Genomic DNA, 16,789 nt, shown 5'->3' with positions numbered 1-16,789 from the left:
TGGATTTTTACCAAATTGAGCAGAATTGTCATTTTGAGTTGAAAGGTATCCTAACAGGGAGATATGGGCCCTCAAAGATGGGGCATTATCGAAAAAATTGTGTTTTTCCGCTGCAGCCCCTACCCAGAATAGCCCAGTCCCAAATGGAAACATTTGAGATTCTGCGTTGATCTATGGTATTGCCGTCCAAATCCTAGACCACTTTTAGCGTTCTTCTGAGCGATTGAAAATTTGCATATCGTTTATTTTTGGGTTAGTTGATCTTTTGAAAATTTTTATTAGCAAATTTTTCGCGTTAATGACGACAAAGTATTGAAAGACGTCATTCCTGAAACTGAAGAAATATTTTGGAACGCAGTGATGCCAAAATTTTACATTTCAAGAAAATCGAGAAAAATCGCAAAAAATTTAGGAAATTTTTGACTATAAAAAATTAACACCACGTGCGTTTCAAAATATTGCTTCAGTTTTAGGAATGATATTTTTCGATATATTTGGCATCATTAATGCGAAATATTTGCAAAGAATCCCACTGAACACGAATATGAAGTTATATTTTTACAGTTGAACCCTCCTAAAAGTTACATTGGGGAGCGGGGTTCTATTTCTCGAAAAATCGAATTTTTGGGCAACCCCCTCCCCCAGTGTGACCCTTAGGAGGGTCCTACTGCAAATCTAACTTCATATTCGTGTTCAGCAAGTTCGATTCATATGAAAACGATACCCATATTGTCCATCTTCTTTTGCCCCAAAATTGGGGGAGGGGGAGGGGGTGCTTATGGCCCCAAAATTGAGCTTTCAAGAAGTTGGTTGGTTTTATATTGTTTTTAGAGGTCCGAATGCAAAATTTCAGAATTATATCACTTGCAGTATCGCTTTTTTTGGTGGTTCCGTGACACAAAAAACGCATTTTTGAGTATGACCCACCTGGAGAAAAAATTTGAAAAAAATACCAATTATAGTACTCATGCAGATATATTTTTGAAAGAAAAAAAATTTTGGGCACCAGAATTGGGTTCGGGGATACGGCGGTTTCAAATTTTCTTTTGTCAATATCTCCCCCCTGGGGGCCAAAAAATTTTGAAAAAATTCACCTTGATAGACTCATGTTTCCTCAATATATTTTGGGTGAATTCAAAAATTTTCATTCAAAACTTGTTGAAGTAGGATTTTTTCCCCGAAAAAAGTGTTTTTTGCCATAGGGGGCAAGGGGGTGGGGTGGGAGAAATTTTTTTGGCTCCAACATTTTTTTTAAAGACACTGAAAATTCCCAAGTTGAATGAAAAAAGATGGTATTTAAGTTACGAGTAGAAGTAGTGAGGGGATTGTATCACAACATTTTGTAGCCAAAAAATTGTAACTTTGTAGATGAGAATAGCGAGGCCGAATGCTTTAAAAAGTTTGTAGTTTACAAAGTAGAACCACATCAATTTTAATATAAGAATTCGGTTTTTCTGATCTCAACTTCCTTTCAATTTCATTACTTAATGGTTTTGTGAAATTCTTAGTGTGAAAAAAAGAACTAAATTGGCCCGAGTGAAGGAATGGCAAAAGTTTTGGAAAATATGTGACTTGAAATGGAAAAGTAGAACATCAATTTTAATAAAAGAATCCAGTTTTTCTGGTCTCAATATTTTTCAAAGTCAATCATACGTTTCTTGAAATTGTAACTTAGTAGAAGAGAATCAAATTGGCTCGAGCGAATCGAGGCTAAAAGCTTTGGAAAAATTGTAATTCAAAAAGTAGAACGATATCAAATTTAATGAAAAAATTCATTTTTTCTGATCTCAACTTTTTAAGAAATTTATCAATGGTATCTTGAAATTTTTAAATGTGAAAAAAAAAACCAGATTGGCCCGAGCGAAGCGAGGGTAAAAGATTTTCAAAATTTGTAATTTCAAGAAGCAAAACAGCTGTAATGTTGACGAGAAAAGACACAACAGCAAACATTTTTGAAAAAAAATGTGAATTATTTTAGTTGGGAAAATCATAGATTTAGAAACTGGTTTGGCAGACTTTGGCTTCAAAAGTTGGAAAAGTTTTCAACTTTGATAATTTTAAAAAATTTTAATATTTGAAAACTCCAAAACTAAAATACTTATTGTCGGAATTTTTGTATTTTCCCAACTTTCTTGTGTTTCTCGCAATTTCCCAACTTTTCCCAACTTTTGCGGAACACTGGGGGGCAGGCTGCCCCCTAGCCCCCCTTCGCTTCGTCCCTGATACCAACCTAAAAATACTGGCAAAGAAAAAATTTCAAAGCCATAAATTTATCCAAAAATATTCGATTTGAAAATTTTTAACTGCTAATGGTCTTGAATGATTGAAATTCTCCCTCATTGAGGTCCCAAATCTCCCCTCCACTAAAAATGAAAGTGTCTGCAAAATTTCGTCAAAATCCGCTGACTTTTCTTTGCGATCCACCCTAACGTACTTACAGAGATTTCAGATTTTAATAATAAGTAGGTACCTATAACTACCTAGCTAAATGTGCAGCGCGCGAATAGCATAGAAAGCAGGTGTAGGATAGAATAGACGAAGGTATGTATATTACTGACCTTTTCATCAAGTACTGGTCGATGATTTGCTGCGACTGTTCGTCCAACACGCTGGCCAAATGGCCGCCACTACGAAGGCAGTGCTGTTCGGCCTGCATCCAGTCCAATTTGACGCTGTCGACGAGGTTAACGCAAGCCGAATTGGCCGAAACGGATCCGTAAGCGCAGCTGCCGACGATATCGGCTTCCGGAACCGCTTCGTAGTGGAAGACCAGCTCGAGCTGCGTATCTAGGGGCGCAAAAACGCGAATTCGCAAGTGGTTCTGCTCGCTTTGCCATCGCAGACGCCAGTCGCGGTTCTCCAAAGAATGCGAATCGTTTTGGCAAAATGCCATCGAACTGTTCGAGTCCCATAGCCGCAGCAGCAACAGACCGCAAACAGGATCCGGCGCATTCGTTGATATCGTTTGCAATTCGGTGGCACGAGTCGAGTTATCGGTGGCGGCAACATTCGCCACGGATTTCACGGACGACGACGACGACGACGACTTGATGCTGATGCTTATGTTGATACGATTACCGTAGGGCAGTGAAATTTGATAATTACAAAAAATGTTGAGCAACGGTCGTATAACTACGCTATCGTTTCTGGAGTGCAACGAAACGTTGTAACAGAAATCCACCAATTCGTAAGTGAACGCGAACGCCGGTTTACCGTACAGGATGATTTGCCACGATGCCATCGGCGTCGTCTTTGTCGGCTCGAAGTAATGCTGACGTTGCGAAAGCTCGATTTCTTCGAATTTTCCGCATATTCTAGGCGAGACCGAACCGCCGCTGGACGAAAACTGCACGTATCCTACGCCGCATCTAACGTTCAGTCTGCCGAGCTTTACGATCAGTCCTTTTCGGCGGCGCAAATTATCGCTGGCCATGTTCAATACGTTCGCAAACGATAAAGAACAGTTGAGCGAGTTGCCACCGCTTCCCGAAGTACTCGTATCTTCGGCCACGTTGAATAAATCGGACGAAGATACGCTGCCTTTGGCTGGCTGCACGGCAAATTCGCAACCTGCGGACCAGTCGCACATTTTTAGCTACCTATCCTAATTGTTAGTAATAGGTAATTCGAACTTAAGCGCGACAAGACGTAAAACCTACCTTTAATCACCGCAAATTTGTACAACGTCTCGTAAACACTATGATTGTGCTCTGCAAGTTGGTAACATAATCTGAAACACCATGAAACTTTGATTACCCACCCTAAGTGCTTAAATGAAATATGTAAGTGCCTAAAAGTGCGATACGAGGTATGGCTGCGGATATCAATTGTCAATTAGCCGGCCACAGGTAGTATGGCAGGCATAGGCGTGTTTGGTACATACCAACGTGTAGATCTCCCCGAGGCGAACATGGCGAGCTACCTGTGAGTCCCTCTATCTAATCATGGGAGGGAGCTACGGGCGTCTAAAGTGTACCAAATGAGTAAAAAATGAAAAATTGTCAAAATAAAAAATTCGACCTGGGGAGCTTGTATAGAGCATTTCTTTCAGCTAAAAATTGCAATTTTTGGCATTGGCCTACCTTCATTTTTGAAGGATTTATGCAACTTTGAAGTTTGAAAACAGATTAATTTCTGTGAAATTTGAGGAAACTTTTTATTTTGAAATTTTTCTGAAATTGATCTGTTTCCAAACTTCAAAGTTGCATAAATCCTTCAAAAATGAAGGTAGGCCAATGCCAAAAATTTCAATTTTTTGCTAAAAGAATGCTCTACAAGTTCCCCAGGTCGAATTTTTTATTATGACGGTTTTTCATTTTTTGACCATTTGGTACACTTTAGACGCCCTTAGCTCCCTCCCATGATTAGATAGAGGGACTCACAACCATCAACAAGTACGATTTGGGCAACTCACGTTTTTTAACATCAACCTTCTATCACTCAGGTTTATGTTGATGAATTTTTTTCATAAATATCTCTAAATGTAGGTAATATTACGTACTTTCAGGAGGATTAAACGTAACTTAGATTTTCAAAGATTTGTTGTCGCAATTACCTTACATAACAGGTCAGTTTTTTTAATGGAAAATGCAATTTTTCTAAAAAACGTCATAAAAAAACACCAATGATTCAATGTGCCCAATATTGATATCAGGCACCTTGAAATGCATGCTAGTAACATATTTTATCGGTAGAAAGTGCTATTTGTGAATAGTTTCCGAGATAGAGGGGGTGGTACGATTTGGGTGCTGGTACAATTTTGGCAACCTTACCCTAACATAAGGTGAAGTGGGGTAATTCCGATATGGGGTAATTCCGATAGCAAGCCCTAGCTTTGTTGCAAAAAACACTTTGGCACAAATGATGAAGAAAGTAGGTAGTTTTAGTGCTAACCTACACCCATTAATGATCAGATGGTTCATCTGCTCTGTTTTGTCAAGTCTGTGCAGTGTTCAAAATCTGAATGCCCAAATCCTTTGCCACAAAAAACAGTGCATTTTTGAAACTCGTTTTTACCATTCAAAACTTGTTGAAAAATTCTGTTTAGAAGTTGAAATTTGATGGATAGGTGTTAAAGTGTCAGTACCTCATTTGATTTTGCTTTTATAATTATTTTTTTGGTGGTGTTGAATTATTAAACATGTTGATCATTTTTCATGCCGCGGGGTAATTCCGATAGCCCCAGCAAAATTGCCCTGCAATGTTTTTTTCTCTGTTTTGATGTAGTATAGTTTTGGGGGGTCGAAATTATCAACGAAAATCCTCAAAACGGGTCATTTTTCTCTAGTTTGTCTAGTTTTCAAAAATTATGCCTCAAAAATGCATATTTGTAAAAAATTTTCAATTTTTGTTCTAATGATTCAATTTACATGAAATAAAAACCTAAATATGCAATAAATGGTATATTTCAACATTACTGGCTCGGAATTACCCTGGGAGAATTCCTTTCCTTATAAAACTCATTATCGGAATTACCCCATTTTTAGGGTAATTCTGATAACTCAATCTTCCAAAATGTTTTTTCAATTATATGTATGAAGCCTTCACACAAATCACTCTTCAATATAGTCATTGTGTAGCTGAAGGACGCAGGAATAAAGTTGTTACATCATTTTTGCCCCAAAATGTACAGGAAATCCAAAAAATGAGAAATTGCTAAAATTTTGAATTTTGCCATCGGAATTACCCCACTTTACCTTAGTTGACAAGGCGGTGGACCAGTTGATCACTCATGGTGAACTGGGCCATCCCTACTCTCTGATATTTTCACATTACATATACCAACCCACAATGCAGTACCTTGTACAAAGGGGGATAAAAGAGAGATTCTACTGCCCAGTTGGGCCGGTTGCTGTGGGTTGTCTACTGCCATACAGCGATTACCTTCAGATGGGCCAAATAACCCCGGCTAGGGTGGAGAAAATTCTCAAACAAGCTGAGAAGGAACTAGAAAAGAAAATCCAACACTCCAACTGGGGAAAGATAGAGACCAAATCAAATGGGATCTTCACCCTGGAGGAACTAGAGGATGATCTGTTTAGACAATACCCACAGTTTGCCCTGGCCCATTGTGTCAGCAGAGTCTTCAGGATGTCCAAGGGTATTGCGCTGCTATTTAAACGAGCCTTCAGCAACCAAGACACTCTCAGGTCAAGGGGTGCTAAGGTTGGTGAAGTAGTTGAGCTCATAAAAGGTGGAAATTACATCCTCTATCACTATGCCATCGCCAAAGAACAGTACAATGATGAGCCGTCAATCAAGGACTTTGTAATGACAATGAGAGCACTTGCTGCCAAATGCAACCAACTCAAGCTCAAAAAGATAGCAGTACCAAGACTAGAGTGTGGTCTGGATAAACTGGAGTGGCCAACAGTGAAACAATCCATCATTGAATGCTTCATGGACCACCCAGTTACTGCCAGAGTATGCACCCAGAAGGAGTAACAGCTTCAATCCTGATCTATCAACCAAACATCAACTAGTAGACACCGTGTAAATAACCCATTAAAATGCACTACCTCAAGCTGTAAATAACTGTAGTTAAATTTTTCAAAACCTACACATGCCCTAAGGCCTAAATATACCTATTCTTCTCAAAACCATAAGCTAGACTAATTTAGTGTGGGCTTCTCTCTTGTATTATAATTTCTTTTTTGTATTATAATGCTGTACATATTTGCAAAGTAGACCAAGTTAACTAATCGTACCTATTTTCCTACATTTTTCAACCTATCATAATTAGTCATATCTCGTACTGCACTCTTAAGTACAAAGTGAGAGGCTGGTGTGAAGCCCTTAGCAAGTGCACTGGCCTCCTCTCAAATGCCCCCCCCCATATCCGAAACTCGTGTAATGCAAAGGGGAGACTAACACTTGTTGACACCCCCCCCCCCAGTACGCACCAAATTCTTCTCCCTAAAATCCTTTTCCCAAGATGGGTTGGGGACTCCGACTACCTGATGGGCATGCGTGATAACGAAGCCTGGTAGGGTGATTGGGTCCTTGGCAACCGCCTAGGGAGTATGGGTCGTGGTGGACAACCCGTCTTCCCCCTCCCCCTCCGCCTGCATCTTAGATCTAGGATTAGGGATAAATTAAGATAATACATTTTGTTCAGATTTAGTCTCAGATTTAAGATGTAAATAAATATTTGTATGTTTATTTGTAAAAACCCCCGGCACCTTGTGTATCCTGGGAACCAAAAAAAAAAAAACACACAGGTAGCTCACCGTGTTTGCCTCGGCGAGATCTACACATTGGTACCACACTCGCCTATGCCTGCCATACTACCTATGGCCAGTTAGTATATTTTGCCTTTGCCGAATGTCATGTGACCGAATACGTGTAACGTATGGTACATACTCGTGGGTAGGTACGAGTAAAATCAATCCGTTAGCCAAAAAGTACCTATACTTAATACCTTTACGGTGGAATGATGGATATCTACTCGTAGGTAGTTCTAGTTATATTGTATTGTAAGGTGTTTAAAACTCACCGGAATAAAACACTGGAAACAGGAGCGTTTGCATTTACACTAGGCAGTGACCAATTGAGCAAATTTTGAGAATCGTTCGACATTCCGCCACCAAGTTGACCGACGTACGAACAGTTTTTGTGCGAAGGAAAGAACACACCAACGGGAAGCCCATTTGTCGCGTTCTCAGAAGAAATGAAAACGTCGAGCAGTTTCTTCGACGAGTTGAATACGACTAAAAATCAAAACAACACATCCACACAAAATAAATACACAAAATAGGTGCAGGTACACTTTATGCTACATAGGTCTAGGTATCTACTAATACGATAGGGCACTCAGACAGGTACGAGTATAAGCATGTACATATGTGTTACTTTCGTCTTAGGCAAGTAGGTACCTAATTTTAAAGACTGGATATCCTACATTCGTTTAATACAAAAATGAAAGACTTCACTCCTGTCGACTATTTAAATTTCAAAACTGTGCAAAACTATCTATCTTCTTCACTAATTCTTTAAATGCGTCGAATTTACTCGAAAAAAGTTTTTTTGTGTCTTTTCTCTCCTAAAATGTAAGTACTTTTTTGTTGAAAATTTTGAGATGTAACCTCCGAGTTTCTACGAGACCTTAGCAGTAAACTCAATTCCTCCAAACTGGCATTTCTGGTCGTCACATCAGAAACAAAATCCCAATAGTGCAAAAATGTCAAAATGTTTTTTTTCCCTTCAAAATGTGCCCAACTTTATTACTTGCATAAGTATTCCAAAAGTGCGATATGTTATAGTAGACCGGCCGAAAAGAAAAACGGTGACCTCTAGTTTTTAAAAGTTGGATTTGTACAGCGCGGCGCGGCGCGGCGCCTACAAGTCGTCATTGTACGTAAAGTTTTGAGCGTACGCTCGCTCATCTGCGACAAACAGTCATAAAACTCTCTTCTACGATGTACGAGTACGTACACGTACCTAGTTTCGACCACCACGTGCGTAGTATACATAGGTATACCTCTTAACATTTTAGCGACGCATGTGTATAGGAGCAGTACGAGGTCACTGCCACAAAAAAATTTACCCGAATCGCCTTCTCTCAGAACAACCAAAACTTAGACTCGTTCCGAGTTTTCCAACAAAAGAGGTTAAGAGATGAGAATGAGATTTTCATTGCATAACTTATCTTTTCGTTATCGATACGGTTTTGAAAGAAGTTAGTTACGATTGTAAGTTCCGTGGCATGTAAAATAATTCAGCGACACATTTTTGAAAAAATCAAATTTAAATATTTTCTATTTTAAATCGGTAATATTGACAGCGCTAGATATATCTTTTGGGATACGTATTTTTAGGACGCACGATTCTTCCAGTATATCTATGCAAAAAACTAAAAAAAAAAAAAAAAATATGAAAACTCGGTTCATTTTTACTCAAAGGAATTTTAGTCAACCTTTCGCAAATTTTGCTTTTTTCAACGCGCTAAGAATCATTTAACAATAGATAGGCTTTTCACTTGGAAAGATTAATTTTTCGCAATAATAAACTGTATAACTTAGGTAGGTACCTACTTTCATGGGGACTAGATAGAAGAAAAAACGATGCAATATAATGAGAGCTACAATGAAACAACTTTGGGACGAAGAGATGTGCTAATAAACACCATCCTATGTAACTGATACCCTGAAGGCCCCATCACAGGGGTGAAGAAGCCTCCAAGGCTGGGCCATATCCAGGACCAAGAGGGTAGACGAACCTGCCATTGCCACAACTTAGCAGGTAACTGACACCCTGAAAGCCCTATCACAGGGGTGAAGAAGCCTCCAAGGCTGGACCTTATCCATGACCTAGAGGGTAGATGAACCTTGCCCCAACAAGGTCCAGAACCCTATTGACAAAATTATGCTGAAAAGCATGCATAACAGTGTGTGATTTTGGACTGGTGTAAAAGCGTGCATTATTGCGTTAAAAAATGTACATTTTTGCATGCTAAACAGAAACAATCTAGCAACCAAGTGCAGGGATGGAAGAGCCTTGAATTCAGGGCTCCCGCTCTTGGCTCTGGCTCAGCTCCCCGCAAGTTTCAGCTCTGGCTCGCTCTTGGCTCTTGGCTCTTTTTCTTTACATGAGCTCTTTGGCTCCTTGCTCGCTCCTCAATTCTTTCCGACTCCGCTCTTTGACTCTCGGCTCCCTCTTCCAATTTCTCGGCTCCCACTCCGGCTCTTAGCTCTTCAAATTAGAGTTCAAAATTCGTGAAAAACTGTGAAAAAAATGAAAATATGCTGCAGTTATTTTCATTTCATTTCTCAATGAGTCAATGAGGAAACAAACTTAGAAATTCTTCATTTTCTTCACAAATGTGAGTTGAAAGTTGAATTTTTGATAAAATTGTGCGCATTTTTTTACTTTTTTCTCTACTTTTAGGGAGCCAAAGAGCCTGAAAAATTTTGTGGACTTCCACTGGGCTCTGGCTCTTTCCAGGTTAAAGACTCCTTATGATGATGGCTCTCTCAAGTAAAATAAAGAGGTCTTTTGCTAGAGAGCTCTTGATGTTTTTCTGCACTTTCATTTATTTGGCTCTTGGCTCTTGGCTCTGGCTCTAGCTCCTCAAAAAATCCGGCTCTTTCAGACTCTGGCTCCGGCTCGCTCCCGGCTCTTCCATCCCTGAGTCCAAGTGTTTTCTAAAATGCACCAGTGAGTAAAAATTTTTCTAAGTCCAAAAATTGATAACATTTATGCAAAAATAACCACTAGTCTATTAAGCTGCAGGTGGCCGAGAGAGTAAAGCAGGCGCACATCGCCGGAACCTGGGATCAATCCCCGCACGCGCCGGAAATTTTTCAATTTTTTTTCAATTTTTTTGAAAAAATTATTCATTAGAATGCCTTAAAATTCACAATTAATCGGTAGATGGTATTGCCTGTGAGTTTGAGCAATTTTTCTGCTAAAATTTCCGCACTTTTTGTAAGGTGCACCGGGGCAAGTCAGAATGATTTTTCGCAATTTCAACTTTGACCAGCTGTTACTCCCCTTCTAATGAACCAAAATGTATCAAATTTATTATGTAGGTTCCCATAAGGGTTCTTAACCTATGGTAAAAATTTGAGCGTGATTGACACAGTAGCTTTTACTCAGTGGAATAAAATATGAACTGTCCTGACTTACCCCAATTGGGGGAAGTCAGAACAGGCTAAACTTTGCAGAGGCGTAGATCACAAACCGAGCGTCCTAGAAAAATTGCTCAGAAACAAAATTGTAGAGAATTTAATTCTCTTTGAGACCACTCTCATCAGATTTTCACTAGGACGCACGGTTCGTCCGCTATATGCGAAAAACTAAGAAATAGAAAGTCTGTATTTTAGACCAAATTCAAAATAAGTTCAAAACAACAACAAAATACAATTGAACCAAAGACATCTAAAATGAAACTGAATCGCAAAAATTTTTATGCCGTGATGAAGTAGGGGTAGTACCCTCAAGTCACCTTTAGTGGCACTTCGCCAGATATAAACCTCTAGGCGCTAGAGCAAGTTTTCTAACTTACCCCGAATTCCAACTTCCCCCCCAGTGCACCTTACATACTTTTGGTTTTCTTTTAAGCATGCTATTCACTGGCTGAATAGCATGCAATTTTTTGAAAAACTCCAAATTCACGCATGCGTGTGATATGCAAAAAAGCATGCATTTCAGCATGTTGTAAGTACGCACAATTTTTGTCAATAGGGAAGAAGCCTCAGAGATGTGTACCAGTCAGGTATGTATTGGGAGCATGAGTGGTTATAATATTAAGACAATATATTTAATTTTCCTTTCAAGTAGGTACTAGACTTCGTCAATTTAAGATATCCTAATGTTGTATAGTAAAAGCATATGATGTATATGTGACCATCCGCGAAAAAACCGACCATCCGTCGCAAAAAATCGAAATTATTTTTTGCGAATTTTTGTTCCCTGAACCATTTAGGGCCCAAAAATAGGTGAAAAAACATTTTTCAATTTTTGCGACAGATGGTCAGTTTTATCACAGACAGTCACATATACAGTAGTCCCCGCTTAATGGAATCGGTTTGGGCCCAGGTACTTTTAATTCTATTAACCGGGATATTCCCTTACAACAATGACCATGCTAATTTTGATGTGAATGTTGACCCATCCGCATCCGTCACTTATGGATGCCACATGTTGATGTGAATTTCGACCCTGTGTCGAGCTAATTGTTGATGTAATTGTCGACTGATGTTGATCTGCATTTGTGTCAACAATTAGCTCGACACAGGGATGAAATTCACATCGACATGGGGCATCCAAAAGTGATGGATGTGGATGGGTTCGACATTCACATCAAAATTTATGTCGATGATTTTAACATATTTAAAACATGTCATTTTCATCCACTTTATGTTAAATTTCGTTGAATTTCCGTGTTATTCTCCAACTTTTGAAGATTAATCAATTCTATTAACCAAACTCAATGGTTGTTTTCACTACAATAAGCGATAAAATTTACATGCAAGAAGATGCAAGCGTTCCATCCCAACTCATTTTGATTCCATTATCCGAATTATTCTATTAACCGCGACTACATTAAGCGGGGACTACTGTATATTAGGTTAAGCTTATTGGTAAGTTGTTTTTAGCCCCATTGGGAGAAAATCTGCCCATACTCTAAAAAAGAAGCCAAACCAGCCGGTTTATTGACATATTCGGAATATACACAAGAAAAAGCACTGTTTAGAAGGCGGATTGGTGCACTGAAAGAAAAATCTGCTAAAAAATACGCTACAAGAAAAGTTTGTAGCATATGTTTTTCTCGTGTAAGGCCACAATGCTTTCAAATTACGTGGCATGTTTTTGCGTTGGAAGAAACCAACTACCAATAAAATTGACATAATTCTTTCGCATATTTGATAAACACAAGCGTAAATGCGGTATTTTACGCGTGTGTTTTCACATAGTATAGAAATATACTTAGTTAGTAGAGAAGTTGTCTAATCCCGTGGTGGTGCCAAAAATTTTTAATGGATATTGGACATTGGCAAGTACGAAACCGGAACAGATTAAATCTGGATTCAAATCCAGTTCCCAAAGCCAATCCTGAAACCGAAATTGTTATTTTTCTCGGTCCCGAAACCGATATAATTTTGAACCTGAAACAATCCCAGAACCTCAGGATTTCAATTTTTGCCTTTTTTCCGAGATTTTATTTTGATAAATAGTCAATTTACATCATTTATCGTCTGTCATTCATTCAGATTATAATACAAATTACTCGACATATTAAGGAAAATAGGTATGCATTTAAAACGTTAAACTAATTACACGATCGTATTCCTCGCGTCAAAACCTCCCATTTTTTTTAGACCCTTACATTGTCCATTAGTCAATTTGGGCTAGAAATTGGTTGAAATGAAAATCCCGGAACTGAAACAATTTTTTCAATCCTAAAATGAATCCCAAAACCGAAATGAAAATTTAGAAGAACGAATCCCAAAACAAATCCAATTCCGAAATGATGAATAAATTTCAATCCCAAAATCATTCCGGTCCCACAACTCTGACCTCAGTGTAAAAAATTATTGTAATTGTGACTTCTCAAATGAACTTGCCCCTCTCACAAGATGTTTCATCTGGGGTTACCCTAAAAAAAAAAGGTAGGTATCTCGAGTTTTAGTCGTACCTACTGTAGATAGTTATACCTCCCTAATACATTTGCTCGAACATCGAGCGGTCACGCGTAATTTTTTTAAATGCCATTATAGCCATTCCCGCAATTTGGTAGGCACCTACCTACCTACCTATGGTACCTATAGAACGTTGAAGCGTGATTTTTTTCATCAGCTTGACCGAGAAAAGAGCGGTGGGGAAGTTCAATAGTAAGTCCGAAAACATCGAATGACCTTCTAACTCGTTATACGAGTATAAATATCGCACCCTCGGAGTAATAAGGTTACATCTCAGAAAGTGAAATTTTACAGGAGAGACAATTTTCTTTTATTTAAATACATAGGTTATTTTTATAATTACTTCATTAGGTACCTAAAGTGCAGAGGAAAATGGTTCAACTCTGAAGACTTATCAAATTTTTTCAAGTTTTTTGAAATTTGCAACGATTCAATTCTCATACGACGTGTAATATTCGATAAGAAAATATATTTCCAAAATAGGTACGAATTTTCCCAAAAATTTACGATTTGTGAATTTTCAACTGCTCAGTAGAACCATCAGCAAAAGGTGGTCTTGGATTTTGATAGCAGTGACATGGCAGTCCTTGGACTAGATAGATGCAGAATCTCAAATATGTACTAAAAAGATACATATAGGCTATTTTTTTAGAGTTGGGTCATTTCGCTTCCGGAAGGACCTCAGGGGCTAAAAAAAATGTTTGCATGGTTTTCAGCTCGGAGTAGTGTTGGTTGAATTTAGCTGCCGTACCCACCTACCCAGTTACCCACCTATAAAGCGAAAGGTACGACGAAATATGCCCAAGAGACGTCAAGTCCGGTCAAGAGGCGCAAAATCCACGAGGCATTGATCGTCGTTTAAATACTCGTACACACGAGTATACGTAAAATGTATACTCATTGTACAAGGTATGTACGTTAGATTACGTAGCTGATAATTATTTCACATCGCGATGCTACGTCACGCCAAATAGTACCCAAGGGTCTGTTATTGATTTCGATGGCCACGAAATTTTTTCGGCATAGATATGGCGATAGACCCATATGCGAGTCTACCTATACTGTAGGTTAGGCTAGCGTCGTCAGCCTTACAAGTGCTACCTGCATACACTCGGGTAGGTACTTATATGAAAAAGTACCCACCCACCCGCCCGCACCCCCACTCGTCGTGCAGTGTATAGCGAGGTACATGTACAATGTAGGTAGAGGTACCTAGTACCTACCTGCTGATCTGCACTTCGTTACGACGCATTGCCGCTACCTATAAAAACCAATGCGTTTTCGTTTTGATTTTCCATGGTAGGTAAAGGTACTATAAGTACTTAAACAAAAATGTAAACATTCCAGTAGGTACCTGCTGTATAAAGGCAACGACGCTGTGCGGCGACTTGGCGACGGTAAAGCGCAGTGCTGCTTCACGTTTCACGTAAAAATATGTAGGTCAAGCTTTAGTGCATTTTTGTTATCGACGAGCACACGTAACGTAGGTATTCGTATATACCAATGTACTACGTAAACGTAACTACATAGAACTACGTAAATAAGTTTGAGTACACGTATCGCAGGGACCAGAGATTCTCGTATATACCCGTACATAAAGATCACGATGGCATACGTACGCATTCATTTACGTTAGCCCGTCATTTTTGCATTCGACTCCCAACTCTCGAACTTGAACGCAGACTAGGTGTAGTAGAATAGGTGCACACGCCGCCGACTTTGCTACCTGGTAGCTGTTGCTCTCGAGTCTCGCGGAATTTCCCAATAATGTTGAGGCATCGACAGTCGACAGTAGACAGTTGAACATCGAGAGAAAATAAACGTATAGCGCCATCGCCATCATAAATTTTGAGAAAAAATAAGCAAAGGTCTCGCTTCGGCTAAACCACGAGAAAAAAAACTAAAAATAGAGAACATTCCTCGATTTAACCGCAATCATATGTACGTAGAACAATGCGGTCAGTTTGGAAAACCAAGTCGATATTTGAACTCGGCGCCTTTGAATTATTTGCCGCATAATTAGCACACGACGCCGCGAACACGCGCGTACTACATTTACCCAGCAGCAAATAAATACAAGTTGGAACCTGCAATCTGCACTACATACAATGTGTATTCGTGTGATCGTCTTCTCATTTCTTACGCCACACGAATTAAAATCTCAATCTTTCTCCGTCCTATTGAAACTTTTTTGATCGCAGCAATCCTACGCTAGGTACCCATGTACTTTACTTGCACTGTCTCATACTTTTAAAAACTTGGAAAAAACCATTAGTGGGTAGTTCTATCAATTTTACAATATTTCATAGTATATCTCCTCGCCAAAAAAAAAAAAAAATTGTTTTGAGAATTTCTTTTGGGTGCAATGGTCAATTTATAAGTAGTGTTGGGCCCAATTCATATCCTTTAGGAGAGGGGAGAGAGTCATTTGAAATTTTCCATCGCCGTGGTCGGCTATGACGATGGAATTTCATTGCCCATGGTTGACCAAAACCATATATGTAGGATTCCGTTAGCTTACCACAATAAATGAAAATTTACAGCTCGGAGGGGGGGGGGTGAGATCATCCGGGGGAGTAGGTCTATTTTTCACAAAAATCGACACGTATGTCGAAATACAGGTTTCGAGGGCGCTGATTTTGGAAATTTTGGAAATGCTACCGATTTTCAATTTTGGTCAAAGCCAAGGGAATGAACTGCATTCAAGGGTTTGCGGATGAAATTTTTCACAAAAAATCGACATGAGACCAAGAATTTGAATGATTTCTATGCAAAAATTCCTACGCCTTGGTCAAAAAATTAGCTTTACCACGGCGGTGGATAAAACGTTATGAAATAGAGAAAATACAAGCTGCGTCCAGACGGTCCAATATATGTATTTGACAAATCAGATTTGTCAAATATTTCAATCAAATCTGTATTTTGATGATTTGAATGCCTGAGCGTCCACACATTCAAATCTCTGAATGACAAGACTTCCAATTGTCTGCTGTGATAACGTGGTAAGAGAGTGATATTGTTGCAATTTTGAGTGATTTTCTTAATTTCCCATTCAAATTGCTATTGTTTTTTATTTTTCCCAATGAATAATAAAATAAACTTTAATGATGTTAGGGATCTATTCTAATGTAATTTAAACACTCAGCGGTTATGGGAATCAACTGAATCAAAAAATGAGTAACTGGAAAGTTGTAGGTATGACAAAAGTTGAATTATTTCAGTATTAATTCTCAATAATTTCTCATTCAAAAAAAATAAGGTATGTAAGCTATTCTGGAAAATGATTTTACTCATAAAATGATATAATTCTAATCTCAAACCACACTTCAACTGATTTTCTCATCAAACGATAAAAATTATCAAGTAATAATGTTCCACGCTGACGCAATTCGACTCATTTGATGGAAATATTGGATGATTTTCGGAGTGGACTTGAAAATCATCAAATGAAGTTAAAGTAGCATCCAGACGGTCCAATATATTTGACAAATTCCCAGATTTGTCAAATATATTGGACCATCTGGACGCGCTGATTACCCATCAAATAAATTGGAAGGTGATTTGAAAACCAATTAAATTTATTTGATGATTTTCAAGTCCATTCTGAAAATCATCCAATATTTCCATCAAATGAGTCGCATTGCGTC

At 38.7% G+C, this 16,789-nt stretch overlaps 1 protein-coding gene and 1 long non-coding RNA gene across 6 annotated transcripts in view; one reads left to right on the top strand and one right to left on the bottom strand.

Annotated features, from left to right (window-relative positions):
• The window catches only part of LOC135839729 (uncharacterized), a 134,217-nt gene that overhangs the window by 32,327 nt on the left and 85,101 nt on the right, over positions 1–16,789 (top strand). The window lies entirely within an intron of this gene.
• LOC135839725 (uncharacterized) overlaps positions 1–16,789 on the bottom strand; it is an 86,933-nt gene that overhangs the window by 58,679 nt on the left and 11,465 nt on the right. For all 5 annotated transcript variants that reach the window (XR_010557636.1, XR_010557637.1, XM_065355889.1 and 2 more), the window contains exons 3-5: positions 7,496–7,709; positions 3,660–3,730; positions 2,559–3,570 (exon numbers count right to left, since the gene is read on the bottom strand). Coding sequence is in view for 3 of the 5 variants with exons in the window: in XM_065355889.1 (XP_065211961.1) it covers positions 2,559–3,570; positions 3,660–3,730; positions 7,496–7,709 (1,297 nt within the window). In the remaining 2 variants the exon portion in view is untranslated. The remainder of the gene's footprint in view (positions 1–2,558; positions 3,571–3,659; positions 3,731–7,495; positions 7,710–16,789) is intronic.

The sequence above is a fragment of the Planococcus citri genome, chromosome 3, assembly GCF_950023065.1.
Source record: "Planococcus citri chromosome 3, ihPlaCitr1.1, whole genome shotgun sequence".
In the NCBI taxonomy this organism is placed as follows: Eukaryota; Metazoa; Arthropoda; class Insecta; order Hemiptera; family Pseudococcidae; genus Planococcus; species Planococcus citri.
The sequence above is the reverse complement of the archived record's forward strand: the minus strand, read 5'-3'. Positions and strand labels throughout refer to the sequence as shown.